Here is a 24,041-nt window from a genome sequence, read left to right as displayed (position 1 = left end):
GAGTGGCTCATTTGGAATGGCGCTCATCTGCTCCTCGTCTGATATCCGGCCTGTTCCAGACTTTATGGATGTGAAATATAGGTGGTGTAGGACAGGGAGCCTCTCCTCTCCGGGCGCTTTGGGCGCAGGACGGCAAGTTTCCAAACGAGAGGCAGGAATGTTACTGTGAGTTGTCTCTAGAGCTTTGATGTCTGAAGAACGGTGGGCTTTCTGTGGGATTCTCTTTCCATCGGCCTCTCACGTTACCGTTGCGCTTCGGAGGGCCGCTGGCAGAATAGATTTATATGCCCCTTTTAAAAATGGGAACAACTTTTTCCCACTGTACAATAGCCTGCATGTACAGCAGATCTCTCATAAAGTGACTGCGCACATTTTAAAGGGATAGTTCACCTAAAAATGATAATTCTGTCATCATTTACTCACCCTCGTGTCATTCCAAACTAGGACAAAAAATGCATTTGTAAAGCCAAAAAAGGAACAGAAAAGCACCATAAAAGTGGTCCATAAGATGAGCCAAATGCCTAAAACTACTTGGCAAGTAACAAATCATTCAGACTCGTTTAGTGAACAGAATCAAACAACTCCTTTGAGTCTGAAGAATGATTCATGTATGAATTCAACATCGCTGCTTCTCCCAGGGAGTTATAAGCTGGATGACATCATTTTCAGTGAATAACAGCTTAGATTTCATTATTAAAAGTAACTTAGACTTTTATGACACTTTCATTATGTTTTGGGGTTCTTTTTGAAAGCTTCAGTCTCCATTCATTGCAATATGGAAAAGAGCGACCAGCACATATTCTGACATTTTTCCTTTGTTTTCCAAAAAAGAAAAGTCATATACATTTAAAACACTTTATTAATTGAGATTTTAAAAGTCATACGGATTTGAGTGTCATAAGTAAAGGCCCGTTCATACCTAGAACGATAACTGTAACAGTAACAACATAGAGAAATTATATTGTGGGAGTCACTTCCAGAAAGTTTTTTTTAGCTGATAAATGATTATGACATTGACAGCCAATTAGAATTCATCCGACTTGAGCATTTAAAACAGCGGACGACATAACTGCAGTGTGTGCTTATAATAAACAGAACGTCATCGTACATTTATAGTAATCATTCTTGGTGTAAACATGCCTTAAATAATGACAGAACTGTCATATTTTGGTGAACTATCCCTTTAAACCGCAATAAAGAGTTTCCCCTCCGTCTCTCCTCCTTAGCGGCTGTAATAATTGTTTAGTCTAGGATGAGAAATGTCACAACCTCACCGCCGTGAGTCATCCATAAATTTAAATTCTTCCATTTAGCTCTGATCCTATGGCATTAGCATTCTGACGAGAAAGCAGCTCGGACTCTTTTGATGTCAACAGCCTGTAAAGTTTTGTAATAAATAAAACAAAGAGCAAGATTTGTGTTTCCATTCACTCAGCCGAGCTTTGAATGGCTCAGAAACCCATCTGTTGGACAGTCGGGAAAAAGCCCACCGGTATTGGCGGCTGAGCCCAAGCGAAAGAGATTGTGTCTGTGTGTACACCTGCAGAGTGTTTGATTGCGTTTCAGATTGTGGGCCTGTTTATAGTGCTGCCAAAGACGCAGTGAGCGGTTCCTCGTCGTCAGTGGTTAATGGAGGACTAAATGGGCTGTGTCTTCAGCAGCATGTCTCATAGAGATGAGGTGGCAGAGAAAACAAATGATGAAATGCCGATCAAAGGCCAGCAGGGGGCCAGGACTGATGCTCTTGGAGTGGACCGTGGATGAGCTTTGGTGGGAAGCTGTGCCGGACCATGGGAAAAACCCACCGATCGACCAGATGAGAGCTTAAGCCTGGGCTTCATCTCTCCCCAGTAAAAACATGTGATGATCAGGTCTAATAGCATACATTGCTACGCCCATCTCACAAACTCTTGAACTGAATGTTCTCAGAATCAATGACACGTATGCTTATTTGAACCTTGGCTTAGTGGTTGGCACAAATAGATTGAGCCGTGGTGCTCATGTGGGAAGTACATGTTCGAATCCTGTTCCTAACTATCAATAAAATAAGCCAACAAGGCTCTTGGGGATTAATTCACCAGTGAGTTGTATTATTATTGTGCACATTTTTTTTTGAACCACCTACAGTCCAACTTAACCAGACATTTATATAATGCTGCGTCTCAAGTGTTTAAATTAAATCACAGTTTTCTGGCCAAACACGGTTTCTTCCTGTGCAAATGAAGTTTATTATAGATTCGCATCACTCACACACTTAACCCTATAAAGCCTACTTTATTATATATCATATGTAAATTTATAAGGCCTCTAAATGATCTGTGTGATCAAAAAAACCTGTAAACAGTCTGCTACATTCGGTCTACCCTCTGATTGACTTTTTTTTTAGTAAGTAGAAGGCCTTTTAGTATAATTTTAAAAATGTCCCTCTTTAGGCCATGGTCCATGTGTCTTTTTGCTTTGAAATCTTTAATGATTTTTATAAAGTAAACATAAGAATAGCTTTTGTATTGTTGTAATATTCTAAGATAGAGATTCTAACACTTACTAGACTGAAGTAACTTAGGTTTACTTCATTATCTGTACATCATTTTTTAGAAATATCATGAGTATATCAAATTTGATACGTTAGACTTTTGAGGAATGTTTATTTGTACATCCCTCAATCATCAGTATATTGGATCGCATTATATGTTTTGTCCCAAAATTGCAACTACAGAGCTTTGATCATAAAACTAAGCATTTAACAATAATTTTACTAAGACATATTATTGGGAGATATAGAGTGACAACTGATATTTCTACGCATTGATGTAAGTAGCCTGCTAAACTGATCTCAAAGAGCTCATTGAATTAAATAACAAGCTATAAGAATTTTATCTTACTTTTTTAAATTTATTTATTTATTTATTTAGTAATTTATCAGACACTTTTATCCAAAGCGACTTACAAATGAGGACAACAGAAGCAATCAATTGTAACGTTAGTATTAAAACAACTAAAAACAGATCCAAAACTAAAAGCTAAAACTTTATAAATACTAACTATACACGTTTTTAAAATAAAGAGATTAAATAATAATGACAAATGCATACAACAGAATGAAACAAGTACGTTAATAGGAAAGAGGAGAAATAAAAAGCGATACTTATCCTTTGCCGGTGTGCGATACTTATCCTTTGCACGGTAGAGTCGATGGTCTTTACACTATTCGGTCTTCACACGAGGATGCCTTCACGCGACGGCTGCCACGGTAAACTAAGCTTTTTTATTCCCGTCCAACAAAATACACAATTAATTCAGCTGGACACACTTTCCTTATTTTCTCCACAACAAATGGCCAAGCAAGCGCAGACACTGACAAGATACGCGATACAGAACAAGACCAAACGCGATATCAGCACGTCTCCACACAGTAAACAAAACAAGCGTTTCCTAGCAACAACAACTGCACTAAACACTAATGAGACAAGTAAATACACTTACGAGCTGCTTTTAACTTCCGTTGATAAAGACTGCTTCTCTCAAAGAGCATTTCTTTTCACTGTTTTCTGCTGGCGCTTGAACACACTTTCCTTATTTTCTCCACAACAAATGGCCAAGCAAGCGCAGACACTGACAAGATACGCGATACAGAATGAGACCAAACGCGATATCAGCACGTCTCCACACAGTAAACAAAACAAGTGTTTTGATGATGTACAGATAATTAATATTTTTGGACCATAAAAATATCAGAAACGGCCCCAAATTGCATATTTTGCAATTATTGCTCAGTTTGGGTCTCTAAATAAAACTTCTTTCTCGAGTTTGAGCTCCATTTTCTCCTACGTGTTATATGAGCTACAGTACAAAACCCTGATATGTTAAATATGATACCATTTTTAAATAATTTATTTTGTCTAGAAATCAAATAAACATATTTCAGTTTATATGTTTCTTATGTCAGGCTCTACAGGGTTATAATGACATTTTATTAAAAATGCACATTATATTTAGTCATTAGCAGATGCACAAATGAGGAACATAATAAGCATTTTAGCATACAACAGCCAACAATATTGAATTCTTTAGTAAATCAGTTAAGAATCCTTTAGTGAATTGGGTGTTAAAACAACACTGTGCATGCAAATAAGCAACTGCACAAGTTGTCGCAATTCAATCCGACAGTGTCGGAATCCCTCCCTCAGTGTCTTTGCTACAGGGACCGACTGAATGTAGTTAATGCTTGCTTTCTACGCTCCATATCCATGAGTGATAGGCTGTCAGATTCTCTGTACTTCAGCTTGAAGCCTTCCATGTTATCCTTGTTGGATGCCCCCCCTGTGAGAGCCAGGTCGATAGAGGTGCTTGGCCCTGTCGATCCATCACCCCCCTCTCTGTCCGCAAATTGGCCTCAGCGGCATGGAGCTCATCTCTTGGGGAAAGAGCCACTGTTTAGCAGAGGCAGTGAAGGAAATGAAAATGCAATCAGGGAAACCATTAAAGTGGCTTAGAAAAATGAGTCCTCACTGTCCTTTGACAAAGTCCTCCGTTCGTCTTCCTCCGCTGCCTTTTAGTCCGCACCGAGATATTTAGCTTTGACACATTCCACATTCCACCTTTTTTCCATTCGTTTGAATCCAACAGTGAGCTGATGAATGTGTCCCGCAAAGTAGCGCATGTCGAGGTTTATCGATTGAGCTTACTAATGCCTTCGCTGAGTGGTGGCATGTTATCTAAAGCAAGGGGGAGTGATGTGGGGGTGTCACCTGGGGTCCCGGGACAGCGCTACTTCTGATCTGAGGTTCTCAACGACAGAGATTGACCACTTCCAGGTTGGGGGGCTAGACTATATATAATTCAGTCCATCAGTGATTCGGCCATCTCACTCTATCTCATTAGAAAAATAATGTTGTAATTGACTGTTGTTACAAAAGATAGTCGGATATTTATCTTTGAGCCCTCTGTTTGGTGATGGGCGGCTGGGCCTTTATCACAAGCCTGTCTCCCCCGGCGTGATTCATGGTCTTGGTCTGGCAGTGCAAAAGCAGATGCTGCTTATTTACTCAGAGACTGTAATGGCACACACACACAACACCGGTAATTACCCTTTTGATTGCAATTTATTGGCCACAGGAGAGGATGAGTTATACGCTTTGTACCGTAGAGGCATCTGCATCCGAATCCATCAAAAGTCCAAGCTTACGTTTACATCTCAAGCCTCATTTTTACCTGGAATGCGTAGATGGCTTACGACGCGAGGCTGTTTAAATATACCGTAAATGTCAGCGTGAATTTAGTCGCGAAGAAGGTTTTTGATTTAATTTAGAGACATGTTTTGTTTTTGATTTATGCACTTTGAATTGATGTCTTGGGATGGTGTCGTTTTCATTGCCCCTCCATTCGTTTCCATACCGTGCATATGTTCCCTGAAGTCAATTAAACGCATATTGAAGTCAAATAGCAGAGTATTAAGTTGTGGCCTATGGATGATTTATTTGGCATTCAGGAAGTCATTTTTGTGCTCGCTCTTTCATTGCAGTCCTGAGAACTGTGCGTTTACCGGGAAAACTCAGAATGCCTTTAAATTATTGTCTGGAATATTGAACAATTTCCTGGCTGAAAATTGTCCTCCTTATTGAGCCTTATACAAGCTTGTCATCAATCACCAAAACAAATTTAATTTAACCCTGATTTATTACCGGTCCAAACGCCTCTGGGAATTTACATGCATGCGCTAACAGACTACAGCCGTGCAGTATGTTCCATTATAGATAAGAGTTAGTTTTCCAAAGATTTCCCAACTTGATAAGACATTCCACAAAAAATATGATTAAAACAATAAAAAATATTATTATACAATAAAAAAACTCAAAAACGGCTTCTTAAATGGACGAATACAGCACTGGCCGTGATAGAATGACTTTACTTTTCACAGTTCGCAATGATTTGACTGTCATCCCTGCAGATGTGATGGCATAAACTCACTAACGTGGCTCGTTTCCTAACTAACTGCACTCATTTCCTGTGCTTTGGCCAGCTCAACTCCATTTTCACATTAGCACATGATGAACTATTCCTTAAGATGTTAAGTCAAGAGTCTGGGTTTTTGTCAAGGTTCTGTAAGATGATTGGATTTGTTTCAGACCTGTCCTATTTATTGACTGTGAGGCTTTCCGACTGTTAGCAATGAGCCTGAACCATTTAAGACACATAAAAAAAATCATTTAAAAAATGTATGGACATCACTGTGGAAAATAAGACTTTTCTTTTTAAAAAATAAATAAATAAATACATATTTTTATACATTTATATATAAATACTACTGCTCAAAAGTTTGGGGTAAGATTTATTTTTTAAAGAAATTAATACTTTTATTCAGCAACAATGCATTAAATTGATGAAAAGTGACAGTAAAGACTTTTGATATATTATTAGTATTTTTTATTTTTTGTAGAAATAAACTTTATATTAATCAAAGAGTCCTGAAAAAAAAAAAAAAGTGGTTTCCACAAAAATATTAAGCAGGACAACTGTTTTCAGCACTGATAATAATTGATAAGAAATGTTTCTTGAGCACAAAATCAGGATATTAGAATGCTTTCCAAAGGATCATGTGACACTGAAGACTGGGATAGTGTCTGCTAAAAATTCCGCTTTGCATCACAGGAATAAATTGCAATTTAAAATAATTAAAATAGAAACAGTTATTTCAAACTGTAATATTATTTCACAGTATTATTGTTTTTACTTCTCTCAAAAACAACCCCAAACTATTGAACAGTAGTATATAAGTTTTATTTATTTATGTGTGTTTTAAATAAAGAAAAATATCTGGACACTTCTTGGTTATCAAACATTACTAAACCGTTTGCAGATGCTCCTTGGTTTAATATTTTGCATTTAATTCAGAATCTTGCTTTAAGTCTAAGTAATATTTAAGTCTAAATTAAACACCATTAGGTACAACCTTTATAGTATAAGTTATGACTGAGTTGAGATCAAATTATATTTGATACATAACACTTATCAAAGTCTGTTCTATCTGAGATGAAGAAGCTCATATAGATACAACAGGGTGCCTGAGACAATTAGCTGGTGTTATTTGATCCAGCCAGATACTGATTAATCAGGGTGAGGAATGCGCACACATCTGTGCGTGTGTGGTGTCCACGCCTCTCGTGAGTGGGCTGGGGTGCTGGGGGGTTTGGGTTCAGAGGGAATAGGCTGTCAGCTGTGAGAAATATGTCATGGTTGTTGCGTCCCATGCAGCACATCTGGTGCTCATTGGCAGGATTTTGGATAGAGCATCAGCCCCGACAACCAGGTGGATCTGCCAATTCTCAACCCGCTTCTGTCCCTGCGAGGGTCTCCCTGCACCCCTCCTCACAACACTCTCACTATTCTTGTTTTCTTTCACTCTGCGTCCCTCTAGAGCCATGACTCTCAGTCGTAGTTATTTTATTTGGTCCTGTTGAAAAGGCTTCAGGGATTATGACAGACATGTTCTATATAAGACTTCCTAACATCCGGTTGAGGAGAGCAGCATCTGCCTGTAACATCTGACTGCCAACTCACAGACAGTCCTGCAGGATACATTTCCTTTTTATAAATGATACATTTAAGGCCATTATGGCCTGTATGCACTTAACATGGTTGGGCAAAATTCTGTTAACTGCATGCAAAAAAGAATTGAAGGCTTCTTTTATCATTCATTCATTTACCATTCAGGAATTTGGATTCACTTGGCCACCCCATACAGGATGTTGAATGGAAATGACAGGAAGAAAAAAAGTACTGACCTGTAATTCAAATGCTTTCTCACAACAGAAGAGTTTCATTAGTCTAACAGAACAAACCACTGGGACAAACCATTACATTAATAATATTGACTAATGCTGATTTATATATTTACTGATGTGCTTTTCACTGTACTCTTTTAGCTTATTAGAAATTTCCAGTGTTATTATTAACCAAAACTAAAACTATTAAAAAAAAAAGAATAATAATAAAAATTTATTGAAATATAGCTGAAATAAAATAAAATATAAATATTAGATGAATAACTTACTTTTTTTTTTTTAAATTGAACATTTTTAATTCCAAGTAAAATTAAAATTCGAAAATAATTAAAGGGGTCATATGATGCTATTTTAAAGATCATTATTTTGTGTATTTGGTGTAACAGAATATGTTGACATGCTTTAATGTTCAAAAAACACATTATTTTTCAAATACTGTACATTATTGTAGGTCCTCTATGCCCCGCCTCTCTCAAACGCCTACTGCTGTTCCTGAAACCACGCCTTCTTTCTTTGTGTGCACATTAGCACATTATGCTAATATTTCCACATAGTGACCTAGATATGTGGGGGCGTGTTAGAACGAGCCGTTTTAGGTAGGTGTGGCTGACTCTTAACTTTTATAAAGAATATCTCTTTGGATTTGAGACTTTAGTCTTTGCAACTTTACAGATCTTCTTTATGCACCAAGAGCTTGTAACACTCCAAAGAGAAAGGAAAACTTGAAATCGCATCATATGACCCCTTTAACTAAAATAATATAAGTTTAAGATGAAGTACTAAAATTACTAAAACTAAAATAAATATAAATAAAAGTTAACTAGAAGTATTTAAAAATAAATAAATAATACATTCAATTCAATTCAAATTTATTTGTATAGCGCTTTTCACAATACACATCGTTTCAAAACAGCTTCACAGAAAATGCATGTCTACATTACAATTTAGAGTGATTTGTTATCAGAAGTGAATGTGTCCAAGTAATGTTCATTTCACAAATGAATCATACAATTAGCTAACATTAATTAATTTTAGTCAGATGCACATTAAAGCGATTATTACAAGTGTGATCATAATGATTACATTATTAGATTAGAGAAATTTTGGCAGCTGTGCATGTTGATTCAAGTTGGCGTCATCTGGGGTCCTTGTAGGGTTCAGCAGCATCTCTTCAAAGGTGTTGGGACATCTGAAGTCTTTCTATGAGGCTGGATCCACACTGGAGCTGGCGTAATCTCTAGTTACCTCGAGATGGGCATCCCGGGATAGGAACCGAAATGCAAATGTAAAAGAATTAGCGTAGCTGCTGTTCATAACGTTTCAGGCAAAAAATATGTTTGTGACTTTTATCTGATATAACTGGGAACAAGAGTATGAGATTCATTATGTGAATGCTTGGCTGAAGAAATGTGTCTTTTAATCTAGATCTAAACAGAGAGAGTGTGTTTGAGCCCTGGACATTATCAGGAAGACTATTCCAGAGTTTAGGAGCCAGATGAGAAAATGCTCGCCCCCCTTTAGTGGGCTTAGATATCCTAGGTACTACTAAAAGTCCTGAGTTTCGTGACTTTAAAGAGCGAGATGGATTGTTGGGAATAAGAATGTCAGTTAAATATACAGGAGCTAAACCATTTAGTTCCTTATAGGTCAGTAGCAATAATTTGAAATCAATACGGAACTTAATGGGTAACCAGTGTAGGGATGATAAAATTGGGGTAATATGATCATATTTTTTTGACCTGGTGGGAACTCTAGCAACTTCATTTTGGACTAACTGTATGCAGATGCAGGACAACCAGCTAGTAGTGCATTACAGTAATCCAGTCTAGAGGTCATGAATGCGTGAACTAGCTTTTCTGCGTCAGAAACAGATAACATATTCTGTAGCTTTGCAATGTTTCTGAGGTGGAAGAAGGCTGTTTTTGTAACATATGTAATATGATTTTCGAAAGATAAGTTGCTGTCTAATATAACACCCAGGTCTTTAACTGCAGATGATGACATAACAGTACATCCCTCTAGTTGCAAATTGTATTCTAATAGATTCTGTGTGCAGGTTTTTGGTCCAAAAATTAATACCTCAGTCTTATCTGAATTTAATAGAAGAAAATTACTGGTCATCCAATGTTTTATATCTTTCTGTCAACTTGGATAGTTTAGAAATTTCATCTGGTCGTGATGAAATATATAATTGAGTATCATCGGCATAGCAGTGGAAAGTCGTGATGAAATATATAATTGAGTATCATCGGCATAGCAGTGGAAACTAATTCCATGTTTTCAAATAATGTTGCCAAGTGGCAGCATGTATATTGAAAATAACAGAGGGCCTAACACGGATCCTTGCTTCACCCCATAATTCACTGATGTTAACTTGGATTTTTCACAATTTAAGTAGACAAAATTGTAATGGTCTACTAAGTACAATCTAATCCACCGTAATGCCTGTCCCTGAATACCAGTATAATTTTGTAGTTGGCCTAAGAGTATGTCATGGTCTATAGTGTCGAACGCAGCACTAAGATCAAGTAAAACTAGTATTGAGACACATCCTTGGTCAGAAGCTAGAAGTAAGTCATTTGTAATTTTAACAAGCACAGTTTTTGTGCTATGATGAGGCCTGAATCCTGACTGAAATTTTTCATAGATGTCATTTTTTTGCAGGAAGGAGTACAATTGAGTGGACACTACTTTTTCTAATATTTTAGACCTAATTGGAAGATTTGAAATGGGTCTGTAATTTGCCAATTAATTTGGATCTAGTTGCAGTTTCTTAATGAAAGGCTTAATAAATGCCAGCATAAACTGTTTTGGAATATGACTTAGCGATAGAGATGAATTAATAATATTGAGAAGAGGCTCTTCTGCTATAGGTAACAACTCTTTCAATAATTTAGTGGGAATGGGATCTAGTAAACTTGTTGTTGGTTTAGATGTAATGATTAGTTTATTTAGTTCTTCTTGTCCTATAGTTGCATAAAGCACTGTAATTGTTCTTTTTGGAGCAGTAACAGAGGCTGGATCATAAAACGCGGTCAAAGGTTGTACATTTACAATTGTATTTCTAATAGTTTCGATTTTCTCTGTGATGAAATTCATAAAGCCATTACTTCTAAACTGTGATGGAATATTCAGTTCAGGTGATGTCTGTTTATTTTTTAGTCTGGCGAATGTATTAAATAAATACCTTGGACATACCTCTTCATTTTGTACAAAAATTTTTTTTAAATAAAAACAGAAAAATAAAAATATAATCTAATTAAAATATGATATATACTCTAATAGTAAATAAATAGTATATAAATCATGCAAAAATAATATTGGACATTTCTCTATTTGGCATGGTCAGTTGTGTCAAAACCATTAATAGAGCCATTCAAATGAAAGCAGATTTGAATTTTGCCATATAGCAGCACACAATTTCCCCAGTATTTTTTTTTTTTTGATAACTTTATAAAAATATGTATTTTTATATGTAAGTGCCATTTCAAAAATGTAATTGAATGATGCTAAAGGATAATTCCTATGCAAAATGTAATATTTTATTAAAAAATAAACTAATAACAAATACATTTCAATTACTTTTTTTTTTTTTGCTTCCATACTTATGGACTTATACTGGACTTATGGACAAACTTTGTATTTTTGTTGAAGTCTCTTCTCTGCTGTTCTTCCTGTGTACTTGATGACTTTTCAGAGCAAAACAGGATATCAGTTACACCTGAGTTTTGAGACATTATTTCATCACACTGTGTCCGCACACTTGATTTATTGCTAATTCTTTGCATATCGGCCCATAACGTGGCCAATTGACAACGTAAATCCCACTCACTGAGGAAATGCAAGCCTGAAAACGTTGACCGAATAACATTAGATAAACGTTAAATAAACAGAGAGCTGGAAGGAGCCAAACAAAACAGAGGGAGCAGAAAGCATCCTGTCAGTCTCGGGTTTCTGATAGTAAGTGTTATTTAAAAAGCAGCTGATGTGGGTTATGTTGACCCACTCAAAGCCATCTGTTTCCTTACCTCACACAGGCTGCTCTTAGTGCCTTGAAACAGCTGTCAGAACAAGGACTGGACCCGGTGGATGGACCAATGAAGGTAGAAAATGGATCATGTGACATGTATGTACATACTGAGCCGTAAGTATGCCACACCATCCTTGTATAACACCTCCATTTTCAGATCACAAATGTAAATGACTGCCGACCAGAAGAAATCCATTATATTTCGATGACGTTATATAAATGACAAAAGTGCTCAGAGGCAATCTGGGTAGCCATTACCTTTTATATAAACTGTTAGGAGATTCCCAAGATGATTTAACGTAATGGACATGATTTATTCTTTTTTTCCATTTAAATATTTACAGATCATCATGTTAGCGGCCTTGAAATGCTTCCCATGTGTTGTTCCAAGCAGATTTAGCTTAATTTAAGCCAATATATGGGCCTGATTCTTGCATAAACCAGAATTAATTCAATGTTTTGAATGCTGTCCTGAAATACATGATGTAATATCAGTCCATTACAGAGTTTATTTAAAAACAACTGCCACAATGCGAGTATACAGTGCCGGTTTAATGACTGATTGATTGATTGATTGAGATCATTGTTAAAAGTTATGTAATGGGGTGAGAGACACAAAAATTTATCAGCTTTGCTCATGAATTTTAATTTTGTGATTTGACTGTCCTAATTGATTTGCATAAGGAAAGACCTTATCCGTCTGTTAACGTGACCACTTATAAAGTTGTCATTTTATGTAACCGGCTACAGTGTTTTTTTCTCTGCACTGCAGCCAAACAAAACAAAACTTTTAAAGTGCCCCTATTTATGGCATTTCGAATATTGCCTTTCATACAGTGTGTAACGTAGCTGTATGTAAATGTAAACAATCTGCAATGTTGTAAAGCCAAAAGTGCATGATAAATAACGTTATTATCTCCCAAAAGAAAAAATAGATTCTAAACAGCCTAACGAGTCGTCAGTAATTCGAATCCCACTTCCGCGATGGCTACATGTCACTGGTTAAAGGGGTGGTTCAGTGGTTTTTTTCTAGGCTTGATTGTGTTTATGGGGTGCAGTATAACATGTGTTAATGCTTCGTTTTAAAAAAAAAAACATTATTTTTCACATAATTTACCTTTAGTCCACACTGCTCTGTCCCTTCTCTGAGAAACGCGCTTATCAATTTCATCTTCGTAACTTTGCAGATATTGTTTATGCTCAAACAGCAACATTACACACTAACTAACGTTAAAAAAGTGAAATCGCAATGAACCACTCCTTTAACACATTTGCATAATACCCACCCATGTTCTACATTGGCCAGCCGCGAACAACTTGACCCGCGCTCAAACACTGTAGGTTGTTCACGTCGAGAAGACGTTGTGTCCTACGCTGTAAAAGTAAATTCATTTTATTTTCACTTCCGAAAGATGAGACTGCAAAGAATCAGTGGTTAACATTAATTTCTTCCACTGTACCACAGCAGTACGACTCCAATCTTTTTTTGTTTTCTGGTCATTTTACTGACGACTGGTTCTCTAATCTCGGGAAGTTCAACGCGGGATTCACAAAACGCTTGCTTTTGAAAGATGGATCAGTACCCAATACACAGTACCTGAATCAGAACCTGTAAGTATGATAAATAATAGATGTTTATATTTTCTATCAAGCGTTCAAAATACAGAACTATGGCAGTGGGCGTATCGCTTCTGATATGCGCTGTATGCGGTAGACCAATCACAACAGACTGGGCCATCTGACCAATCAGAGCAGAGTAGGCTCACAGAAAGGCAGACTGAATCTTAGAACTGCTTTGAATGAATCGTTGGGAAAAAAAAATTGAAAACTTTTTTTATGCATGAAAACCTGTTGTAGGAGACTCCCAAAACAATATTAGGAACCTTAAAAATGGCATAATAGGGGCAACTTTAGAAAGTGGAGGGAATTTATAAAGGCATGGCTCTCCACTTATATAATTAACACTCGCCAAGCACCAAATGAGAGCAAAAATCAGCAATATGGTTTAGTGCAATTATCAAATTGCAAAGACTCGTAATTATATAAATATATAATTTGATGCACTTATTTGTGATCTTTTCACGTGAGCCTCTCATGATAACAGTGTTTTCATTGTCTCTGAGCGGTTCGCAGTTAATTCTGCTTCACACAAACTTAATCTCTGCAAGTGCTGTGAGTTTGAGTCACTTATAACATGCACTTGAAACTGCCACGCACACCAAACATCTTCATAAGTTTGTAATGAGAATGGTTCATAAATCTGTTGTCAATGAAAAAAAGAAGTATTTCAAAACAGAATTTTCCCTGCGGTTTTCCACAACAATAAAAGCTCTATGGTTTCACGTTTGAAAGCAAAGAAAAAAACCACCATAAATATTAGTATTGTAATTGTACCGTTGTTAAATAAGTAGCACGTCACAGTTAACTACAGCCTGTTGGAAGGTATGAGCCGTTCAAGATGTCTTCCAACTTCCTGTTTCAGTTGAAAACATGTCAACACAGAAAAGAGAACTACTTATCAGAAAAATAACTACTCATTCTATGACCACATAAAATGACTTGAGTACATTTACAGACGTTTTAGCGGACGTTTTTATCTAAAAATTAATATAACACACAATTCAAGACGCAATAACGCAAGAAGAGGCAATAACACAAGACGTGCTAGCAATACAATGTTTCAAACATCATCCAGAATAGTACAAGCTAGAACATATATATGTAGTTAAAGGATTAGTTCACTTCCAGAATAAAAATTGTATGATAATTTACGCCCATGTCATCCAAGATGTTCATGTCTTTCTTTCTTCAGTCGCAAAGAAATGAAGGTTTTTGAGGAAAACATTCCAGGATTTTTCTCCATATAATGGACTTCAATGGTGGCCAACAGGTTGAAGGTCCAAATTGCAGTTTCAATGCAGCTTCAAAAGGCTCTACATGATCCCAGCCGAGGAATAAGGGTCTTATCTAACGATATATGAAACGATCGGTCATTTTCTTTAAAAAAAATAAAAATGTATATACTTTTTCACCACAAATTATCGTCTTGCTATAGCTCGACCTCACACAATACGTAATCACTCACACGTGATGTAGGCGGAAGTACCGACCCAGTGTTTACAAAGCGAACGTGCAAAGAAAGTCTTAATGCCCTTTACAAAAAAAAAGGGTAAAACAACGATGTTGGACAATTTTTAAGTTGGAGGAGAAAATGAGATGGAGGTTTTCGCCCTACCCTACCTTTCTGAACCGGAGTACACAGATGAAGAGCTAATCGCACATGACCTTTGATTACATAATGCGTGAATTTGCGGACATGCATCGCGGAGCTAGTGCAAGATGTGCATTTGTGGTTAAAAAGTATACACTATACAGTATATATATATATATATATATACAGCTATGATCGGCGCATCACTAATTAAAATACTAAGTAAAAGGCCTCAAATTTTAAGTACAATCTGGGATGTCTTTTTCTATCAATTCTTCAATAGGTAGATCTGGTCTTTCATAAAGGCCGAGGCCAGGGATCTTGGACCTAAAAAGGTTGGTGACCACTGGTGTAGAGCCTTTTGAAGCTGCATTGAAATGGCAATTTAGACCTTCAACATGTTGGCCACCATTGAAGTCCATTATATGGAGAAAAGTCCTGGAATGTTTTCCTCAAAAACCTTAATTTCTTTGCGACTGAAGACAGAAAGATGTGAACATCTTGGATGACATGGAGCTGAGTAAATTATCAGGAAATGTTTATTCTGTAAATGAATTAATCCTTTAACTACATATATATGTTCTAGCTTGTACTATTCTGGATGATGTTTGAAACATTGTATTGCTAGCACGTCTTGTGTTATTGCCTCTTCTTGCGTTATTGCGTCTTGAATTGTGTGTTATATTCATTTTTAGATAAAAACGTCCGCTAAAACGTCTGTAAATGTACTCAAGTCATTTTATGTGGTCTTTAGATAGTACACAATCACACACACACTGTATAGTAAATATCTGTGGCAGGTGGAGCTCCTCTCTGATTTTGAGCTGCAGAGACAGACAAGATTTGTCCTTTAAATGTCACCGTCTGAAACCTGTTAGCTCATTTCACCTAATGACTAAGAGAGAGACACACACACATAGCGTACACACTGGCTGAGCTTATCATTTTCACAGAAACACATGCACACAATATGAATTTTCCTTCACTTCCCCAATCTCTCCGCCCGCAGTGGAAACCCTCACGCCAGTCCACTCCATGTCTTTGCATGATCTTTATCCTCCCGTAATCAGAGGGGTTGCTGTGGGAGTAATGAATCTCTGTCATATCCGTGATGAACAGAGCACTGGAGAATGAAATACGAGTATGGAAATGATAGACACACCAGAACGGAAATCTCACCAACCCGTTCAAGAATATTTTCATAGTAGGTGTGCCGTAGGAAAAGGTTAAAGAAATGTTTATTTACAGTGGCTTCGGCTTCTCAGTCATGAGCTAGAACAGAGCAAAGAGGAGAAACTAACCCTGTTCAACAGCCCAATATGGGTCACAATGAAAGGGGCTGATGGGAAGGAAGAAACATTAAGATCCATTTATCTGAACATCACTGCATTACTTTATTTAATTTACATATGCATTACCGTTCAAAAGAGTATTTGATCAATAGTAAAAACAGTGAAATATTATTACAATTCAAAATAACTGTTTTCTATATTAACATATTAAAATGTAATTTATTCCTTTGATGCAAAGCTGAATTTTCAGCAGTCATTACTCCAGTCTTCAGTGTCACATGATCCTTCAGAAATTATTGAAATATGCTGATTTGGTGCTCAAGAAACATTTTATTATTATTATCATCAATGTTGAAAACAGTTGTGATGATATTTTTGTGGAAACTGAGATACATTTAATTTCAGGATACTTTGATGAATAGAAAGTTCTTTACTATCACTTTTGATCAATTTAATGCATGTTTGCATACTTGAAAAAACTTTTAATTTCTTAAAAAAAAAAAAAATACTGACCCCCAACTTTTGAACAGTAGTGTTCATTATTAAATATTAATTTATAATATAATTGTATAGATAATGATAGAGCCAAAAACATATTTCTTAATGCACTTTTTGGTTTCATTTATTAATCATAATTATTTATAAATCAATTATTATTCATACATTTTTTATTAGAGATTTTATGTATAATTCTGTATTTTTATATTTATTTTATTTTTGCATTATTTACTATTTGTGATCCTGGACCACAAAACCAGTCTTAAGTCGCTTGGGTATATTTGTAGCAATAGCCAAAAAAACATTGTATGGGTCAAAATGAATGATTTTGCTTTTATGCCTAAAATCATTAGGATATTAAGTAAAGATCATGTTCCATGAATATATTTTGTAAATGTCCTACCGTAAATATATCAAAACGTAATTTTTGATTAGTAATATGCATTGCTAAGAACTTCATTTGGACAACTTTAAAGGCGATTATCAATTTTTCAAAAATTGACCCTTATTGACTGGTTTTGTGGTCCAGGGTCACATTTTATGTTTGTATTATTATTACTTTATTATTATTTTAAATGCAGTGGTGGTCGATCATATTCATCTTCCTTTGTTCCTGTCCGTCTTGCAGACAAGTGAAACGTCTAGCCGAGAGGACGGACAGCAAACCGACTAACTCAGGCACCACTGCTCAGGACTGCAAGGATTCAAAGGCCGTCGTCTAGGAGCTGAACCCACCCCCCGAAAGCCCCCACGACCGCCGCTGCATCCTTCTACACGTGTCAACATGCAATATGGTGGATGTGTCCCATGATACGAAATGACAAAAAATGCATTCTTTGAGTCTATGTGAAGACAACACTATCTTAACACATTTATTTACTCTAGAGTTAACTAAAAATAACAAGTAAGTGAACTTAAAAAAAAAAATAGATAAAAATGTAATGCATGGTAATGTTAAAAAATCAAGGGAAATTTCCCCATTTGATGTTTGAATATTATTTTCACCTTGCCTCCAAGTGATATGGATTTAAACAGGCTTATGTCATGCCATTAGTATAAAAAAACATTATTGGGGAAAACAAAGTTGTGTATCTTATTTGGGGGGTTATTATTATTTTCCTTTTCTCTTTAATCTATGAATAATAATGCTTGAGTATTTAAAGATTAACCGATGCCAGTGCTGTGAAGTCGTAGTTGTTGTCTTCATATATAGTCACCCAGCTTATGCTTATGCCAGTATGCTGACATAAAGCATTCATCTATCTATATGGATGTATATGACTTGTAGAATATCATATGCAGAGGAAAAGAAAAACATATACTACGAGTATAAACCAATGGATAAAACTGATGCTAGAGGTCAACAGCACAGGATCACCTATGATACAGCTGATCCATAGTGTCCAGTTGAACAAACAACCCTATTGCCTTCTATAACGCTCCTTGAAATTAGAATTTCGTTAAAGATTCTTGACAGAAACACAAGAGGCCCTGAATAGGTATCTACAGGTACGCCTCTTAAGCGAAGTCCTGTTTGATGATTGTTTTCTTCTCCCTTCAGTTTTGTCCAGCACATCTACACCTATGTTGTGTGTTGTATTGACTCGATACATCAACTGAGTGCTTTTAAGGACTGCATTCTGGAGAAAAGAGAGGCGGTGATCAATAGAGACAGGCTGTCTTTTCAAAACGGTCGAGTCGTAAAACAATTATCTGAAGCTGGTAACTCGCTGGAAGAGCGTTTTTCTCTTCCTTGAAGATATACGGTGTAATAACAGACATGTCAGTTTCTTAAGATGCAGTAAAATCACATCAGTTCATGTCGAAACTGTTGGTGTCTGTGGTCTTCTTTCCCATTTCTTTTTCCATGTTTTAAATTTTGCAAAATCCTAAACATTTTTAAATATTTCCAGGTTTAAATGGGAAAAGAAAATCTTAGATGTTCAGTTGTATTAAATGCATAATGTGCATCTGTGATATCGAACATGAGTTCTTAAAGGGACAGTTCACCCAAAAATGAAAATTATTTACTCACCTTCCACTTGTTCCAAACCTGTGTATGAGTTTGTTTCTTCTGTTAAACACAAAAGAAGATATTTTGAAGATTGTTTGTAACCAAACAGTTGACAGTAGCCATTGACTTCCGTAGTATTTTTTTTCCCCCATACCTAATATCTAAAGAAACAAACTCATTCAGGTTTGGAACAACTTAAGGATGAGTAAATGATGTCAGAATTTTCATTTTTGAGTGATCTATCCCTTTAAGATCATGTTCTTTGTAACTACACAACCATGTTTTCATATTTTCTTGCCAACACATGGGTGTGAATTAAAAACCACAGGCGATTTGCTCAAGCATATGGCGTAGCGCTGTGTCATACTAAAGGGACTTTAAGACTCAGTAACACATGAACTTTCATCTATGAGTCTTTCAGCCTGTTGCAACACAGCAGTCTAAAAATAGATCCATACTATGAGTCCATTCAGTATCACCAAGGAAACGGTCATTCATTCATAGTTCGAGGAATGAATGATCACTGCCATATAAAACCAAGCTCAACAATTGGAAAAACAAGTCTGTTACTGAATGTGTGTTCACATTAAGCGAAATTTCATTGAAATCTGCAAAGGTAAATCTTTCGCCCATGTAATTTAGCAAATGTATCGCACCATGCTAAAAACACTCTTAGCACCTTTACAATTGTAGAGCAACAAGCCATTTAGAATCCTAGCAAATGTATTTGCAATTCCCTACAAAACACTCAGAACACCTTAGCAAAAGAACAGCAACATGCTAAAAAACACTCCCTGATAGCACACGTACATCATGGAGACGTCTATTTGCAGTCCATCTGCAAGACATATTTTTTTACGAGTGTTTGCTCATCTGCAATACGTCTATAGGATGTTTCCTATCAGATGTCAAATAGACGTTTAGAAGATGTCTTAAAGATTTTTATGATTTAGAATGTATGTAAAACTGACATCTTAAAGGGATACTCCACCCCAAAATGATAATTTTGTCATTAATCACTTACCCCCATGTCGTTCCAAACCCCTAAAAGCTTTGTTCGTCTTCGGAACACAATTTAAGATATTTTGGATGAAAACCAGGAGGCTTGTGACTGTCCCATTGACTGCCAAGTAAATTACACTGTCAAGGCCCAGAAAAGTATGAAAGACATCGTCAGAATAGTCCATCTGCCATCAGTGGTTCAACCGTAACGTTATGAAGCGACGAGAATACTTTTTGTACGCGAAGAAAACAAAAATAACGACTTTATTCAACAATTTGTCTCCTCTGCGTCTCTTCGCATCACTGTAGCGCAATTTTGGAGAATATCCGCTGAACGCAAGCAGCGTACGCTATTCTGTGTCAGCCGCGACACAAGGATATGTTTTCTACGTTTCTTTGATTTGAACAAAATATGAAAACAGCGCCAGCACCATGGGGGTAAGTGATTAATGACAACATTTTCATTTTGGGGTGGAGTATCCCTTTAAAGATGTCTATCAGATGTTTGTAAACAGCAGATGCTTTCCAGACGAAGAGATCTTTAACACATCTTGCTGACGTACGTGTGCTATCTGGGCTATAACAACAGTAATGCATTGAAAACACTCAGTACATCTTAGCAAAACAACAGTAATGTGCTAAAAACTCTTAGAACACCTTAGCAAATACAGTGGTGTGAAAAAGTGTTGGCCCCCTTCCTGATTTCACATCCCGCGGAAGAACATTCCAACCGGAGCTACTTCTCTAAGTTTATGTCTCTGGCGATTCACGCAGGTATGTGTTACTCCGCAGCGGTGACGACCCGACCAGGCTACAATAGTCCAAATATAAGTACTTATTATAAGTGTACCGTAGTGATTCGGAATAAGACAAAAACGCGGTTTGGAAGGTGAATTCATGATGTACTCGCTCATTATATACATTTTGCTCATTTTGAACACAGAAAAAGTTACATAGTGCTGCTTTAACAAGTGTTGTTCAGCAGAATCAGGTATATAGTGTACTTCTCAAATATACAGCAACATGTTAAAAACACTCTGATGACCTTAGCAAATGTTTAGCAACCCCCGAACACCTTAGCAAATGCATAGCAATATGCTAAACTCGCGATGCCTTTGCAAAAGAATTGCAATGTGCTAAAAACACTCAGAACATCTTAACAAAAGAATAGCAATGTGCTAAAAAAAAACACTAACGCCTTAGCAAATGTATAGCAAGGTGCTAAAAATACTCAGAACACCTTAGCAAGCATACAGCCACCCGCTAAACAGCGCTTGTTATCAAATGTGTAGCAACATGCTAAAAACACTGGGCACTTTAGCAAATGTTTAGCAACTCCCTATAAACCAGACAGAACACCTCAGCATATGCATTGCAGTATGCTAAACTCCAAACACCTTAGCAAAAGAATAGCAAAGTGCTAAAAACAAATACTATAGCAATAGCAATGCGTTAAAATGACTCGGACCATCTTAGCAAAAGAATAGTCATGTGCTAAAAACACTTAGAACACCTATGTAAATGTATATTAAGGTGCTAAAATCACTCGGACTACCTTAGCAAAACAATAAGAATGTGCTAAAAACCAGTCAGAACGCCATAGCAAATGTGTAGCAACCGCTCACGAACACCCTAGCATTGTGGTATCGAGTTTTGCGCAAAACTGCCGTTCAAATTTTTTAAAAGTGAAACAGTTCAGTTTCTATGTTGATTGAATGAGTGTCCTGTGGGTCATGAAGAAACGTATCGTACATCAATGAGACAGCCTTTGTAATTATTACTATCAATTACAGATAGCTGTTTTAGTGTGGAAGTCCATCTTTAAAAACCACATTCAGATTGGGGAAGAAGGATCTCATTATGAAGGCTGATGGACTGACTGTTGTTGCCTGTCCTTGTAAATGACCTCTTTCTCCCATTTGTTAAATATATTCATGTACCGATAATCATTTAGCACATTATGAATAGTTTTACGTGCCAATGTCCCTGAAATGCAACAAGATCATGTTTTACCTTTAATGAATAACTGTGGATGAGGTTAAATATGTCATCCTTCAAATGTTATGCCGTGGAAAGCTACTAAAAATCATCACCAATGAGAATTGCGCTGTCCCGTTTGACCCATATAATGCTGTTAACTCAGGCTTTCTTTGCTATAGGGCAACAAAGTTCATTGATTTTTCCACCAGAATTAATTGTTATCGACCTTTTAAAGTTAAATTAGTGGTTATGTCACTCTGCTGAGTGAAAGGAAAAAGAAATCCATTTGTATGCGCAAAGGAAACATTTCATCCTGTGTTTTCAAAGCTATGAATTTCTGCCACTGTGAAGCTTAATTATTTTCTTAGTGGGGAGTTGCTTCAGTAGACTGATCCTATCTTGGCAATTACTGCAGCTGCAGGTTTTGATGTGTCAATATTTCCCTGTCTCTGTATTAACACTAATCTCTTGGTACGGACCATCAGTCAGGCCAATTAATCAGACTGAAACACCTCCACTGCTGGCTACTGACGTCAATTGCTTTAAATCAGTGCTTTTCAACACTTGAAAACCATTGGCTGCCCAAAGAGCTGCATGTCTGCAGTGCCTCTTGCTATGGGTTTGTGAATGACTGACCTATGATGAAGTTTCTGAAATGGAAACATTTCCTAGTTCAGTGGTCTAAGTAATTGAAATCTCAGTTGTTGCTAGTTTTGCAGGTAAAAATGACCCGAACTGGTTTTAATACAATTCCTCAAAATTATAACTCTTAGAATCTCTTCTGTTCACCACAGCTCGATCAAAAATACAGTAATATTGTGGAATATTATTACAGTTTAAAATAACTGTTTTCTATTTTAATATATTTTTAAATACAAGTTATTCCTTTGATGCAAAGCTGCAATTTGTTGCAGTCATTACTCCAGTCTTCAGTGTCACATGGTCTTTCAGAAATCATTCTAATATGCTGATTTGGCTTCATAATTTGGGGTCAGTAAGATTTGTTAAAATAAATAGATTTAAAAAATCCACACACTACACTAAAAATTACACTAAAATCCATGCCAGCATTCAATTCTTACAGCTTGCCCTTTTCAAATAAAGGATTTGGATGTTGACTGGTGCTCTATTATATGTTATTGACATTCATTAGGCGGTGGTTACAAAGCAGAGATCTGAAACTATTCAGCTGCGCGAAATTTCAAGATCATTTGTGATTTATAACTGAAACAGAGGCGTACGCACGCAAGTTTTTTTGTGCATACGTTCGTTCTCTGAATCACACATATGCACATTTGAGAAATGGTTGTAAGATCAAATGTAGGACAGTTTCTACGGAACATTTTATAAATGAGGCCCGATGGTGTTCAGAATGGCACGCCCTCTTATTCACTCATAGTCTACACTCACTCAACATGTAATAGATGTGATATTTGGAGAGAAAAAAAATACATTTTTGTGATTTTGCCAACCTTTCAAAATTGAAAGGTTAGCAAAAGTTATCACTATGAGTAGGTTGATCTCTTATGAAACACTCAAGCTGTTGCTGAACTGTTCAGTAAGTATGAGGCATGGTCATTCATAAGCTTAGCAATTGAGGACAGGCCTCCTCTCTTCCTGTTATGCAGTTCCCCTTTAAGTAAACTCACTTCACAATCCCTTTCACAACTAGAGATAATAGGCATTTTGAGCTGAATGGAACATCGGAGTCAAACAATTCTAGTGCTTACTCCTCCAAAATCCCTCTCATATGCTGTGTGATGGACAATAACGCTGATGTGAGTACAGTAAGTGCTTTAAGTAAGCTTTCACTTCCAGCATCTCATGTCACTTGCTCCTGTGGAAGTTATTATAGGGATGCACTCAGGAATTTATTTACTAGAAAAGTTGGCAAATACTAAAACCTAGACTCTGTGCCAAGTTTCTCAGGAATTTCTGGTATTTTGCTGTTGCTGAGAGTCAGGCTTATGAAAAGACGTTGAGGTAATGATTAATACACAAACCAACAAAATCTAAATCATTTTATTAAGTTAAGTTAGATAGAGACACTAAACATTGGAACCATGTTGTGTGCTCTTCTATAGAGCACGCTTTAGGAAAGTTACAAAAAGAGTATTTATGTCATACTGTTAACAAACTAAAAAAAAAAAAATGAAGAGGTAGAGATTTTAGGCTCATCACAGTCGGTGAAGGGCGCCTATTGGAATGTAGTTTAAACTCGTGTGTTCTGTCC

At 36.6% G+C, this 24,041-nt stretch overlaps 1 protein-coding gene across 1 annotated transcript in view; it reads left to right on the top strand.

Moving 5' to 3' along the window:
• Positions 1 to 18,640, top strand: part of LOC107725690 (double-stranded RNA-binding protein Staufen homolog 2-like) — a 141,436-nt gene extending 122,796 nt beyond the window's left edge. Inside the window, exons 17-18 of the mRNA XM_016535062.1 lie at positions 11,819 to 11,907; positions 17,441 to 18,640. Coding sequence (XP_016390548.1) covers positions 11,819 to 11,907; positions 17,441 to 17,534 — 183 coding nt within the window. The 3' untranslated portion in view covers positions 17,535 to 18,640. The remainder of the gene's footprint in view (positions 1 to 11,818; positions 11,908 to 17,440) is intronic.
• Positions 18,641 to 24,041: the final 5,401 nt, after the last annotated feature.

Source organism: Sinocyclocheilus rhinocerous, unplaced genomic scaffold, assembly GCF_001515625.1.
Source record: "Sinocyclocheilus rhinocerous isolate Xijiao unplaced genomic scaffold, SAMN03320098_v1.1 scaffold1327, whole genome shotgun sequence".
Classification (NCBI taxonomy): Eukaryota; Metazoa; Chordata; class Actinopteri; order Cypriniformes; family Cyprinidae; genus Sinocyclocheilus; species Sinocyclocheilus rhinocerous.
The sequence above is the reverse complement of the archived record's forward strand: the minus strand, read 5'-3'. Positions and strand labels throughout refer to the sequence as shown.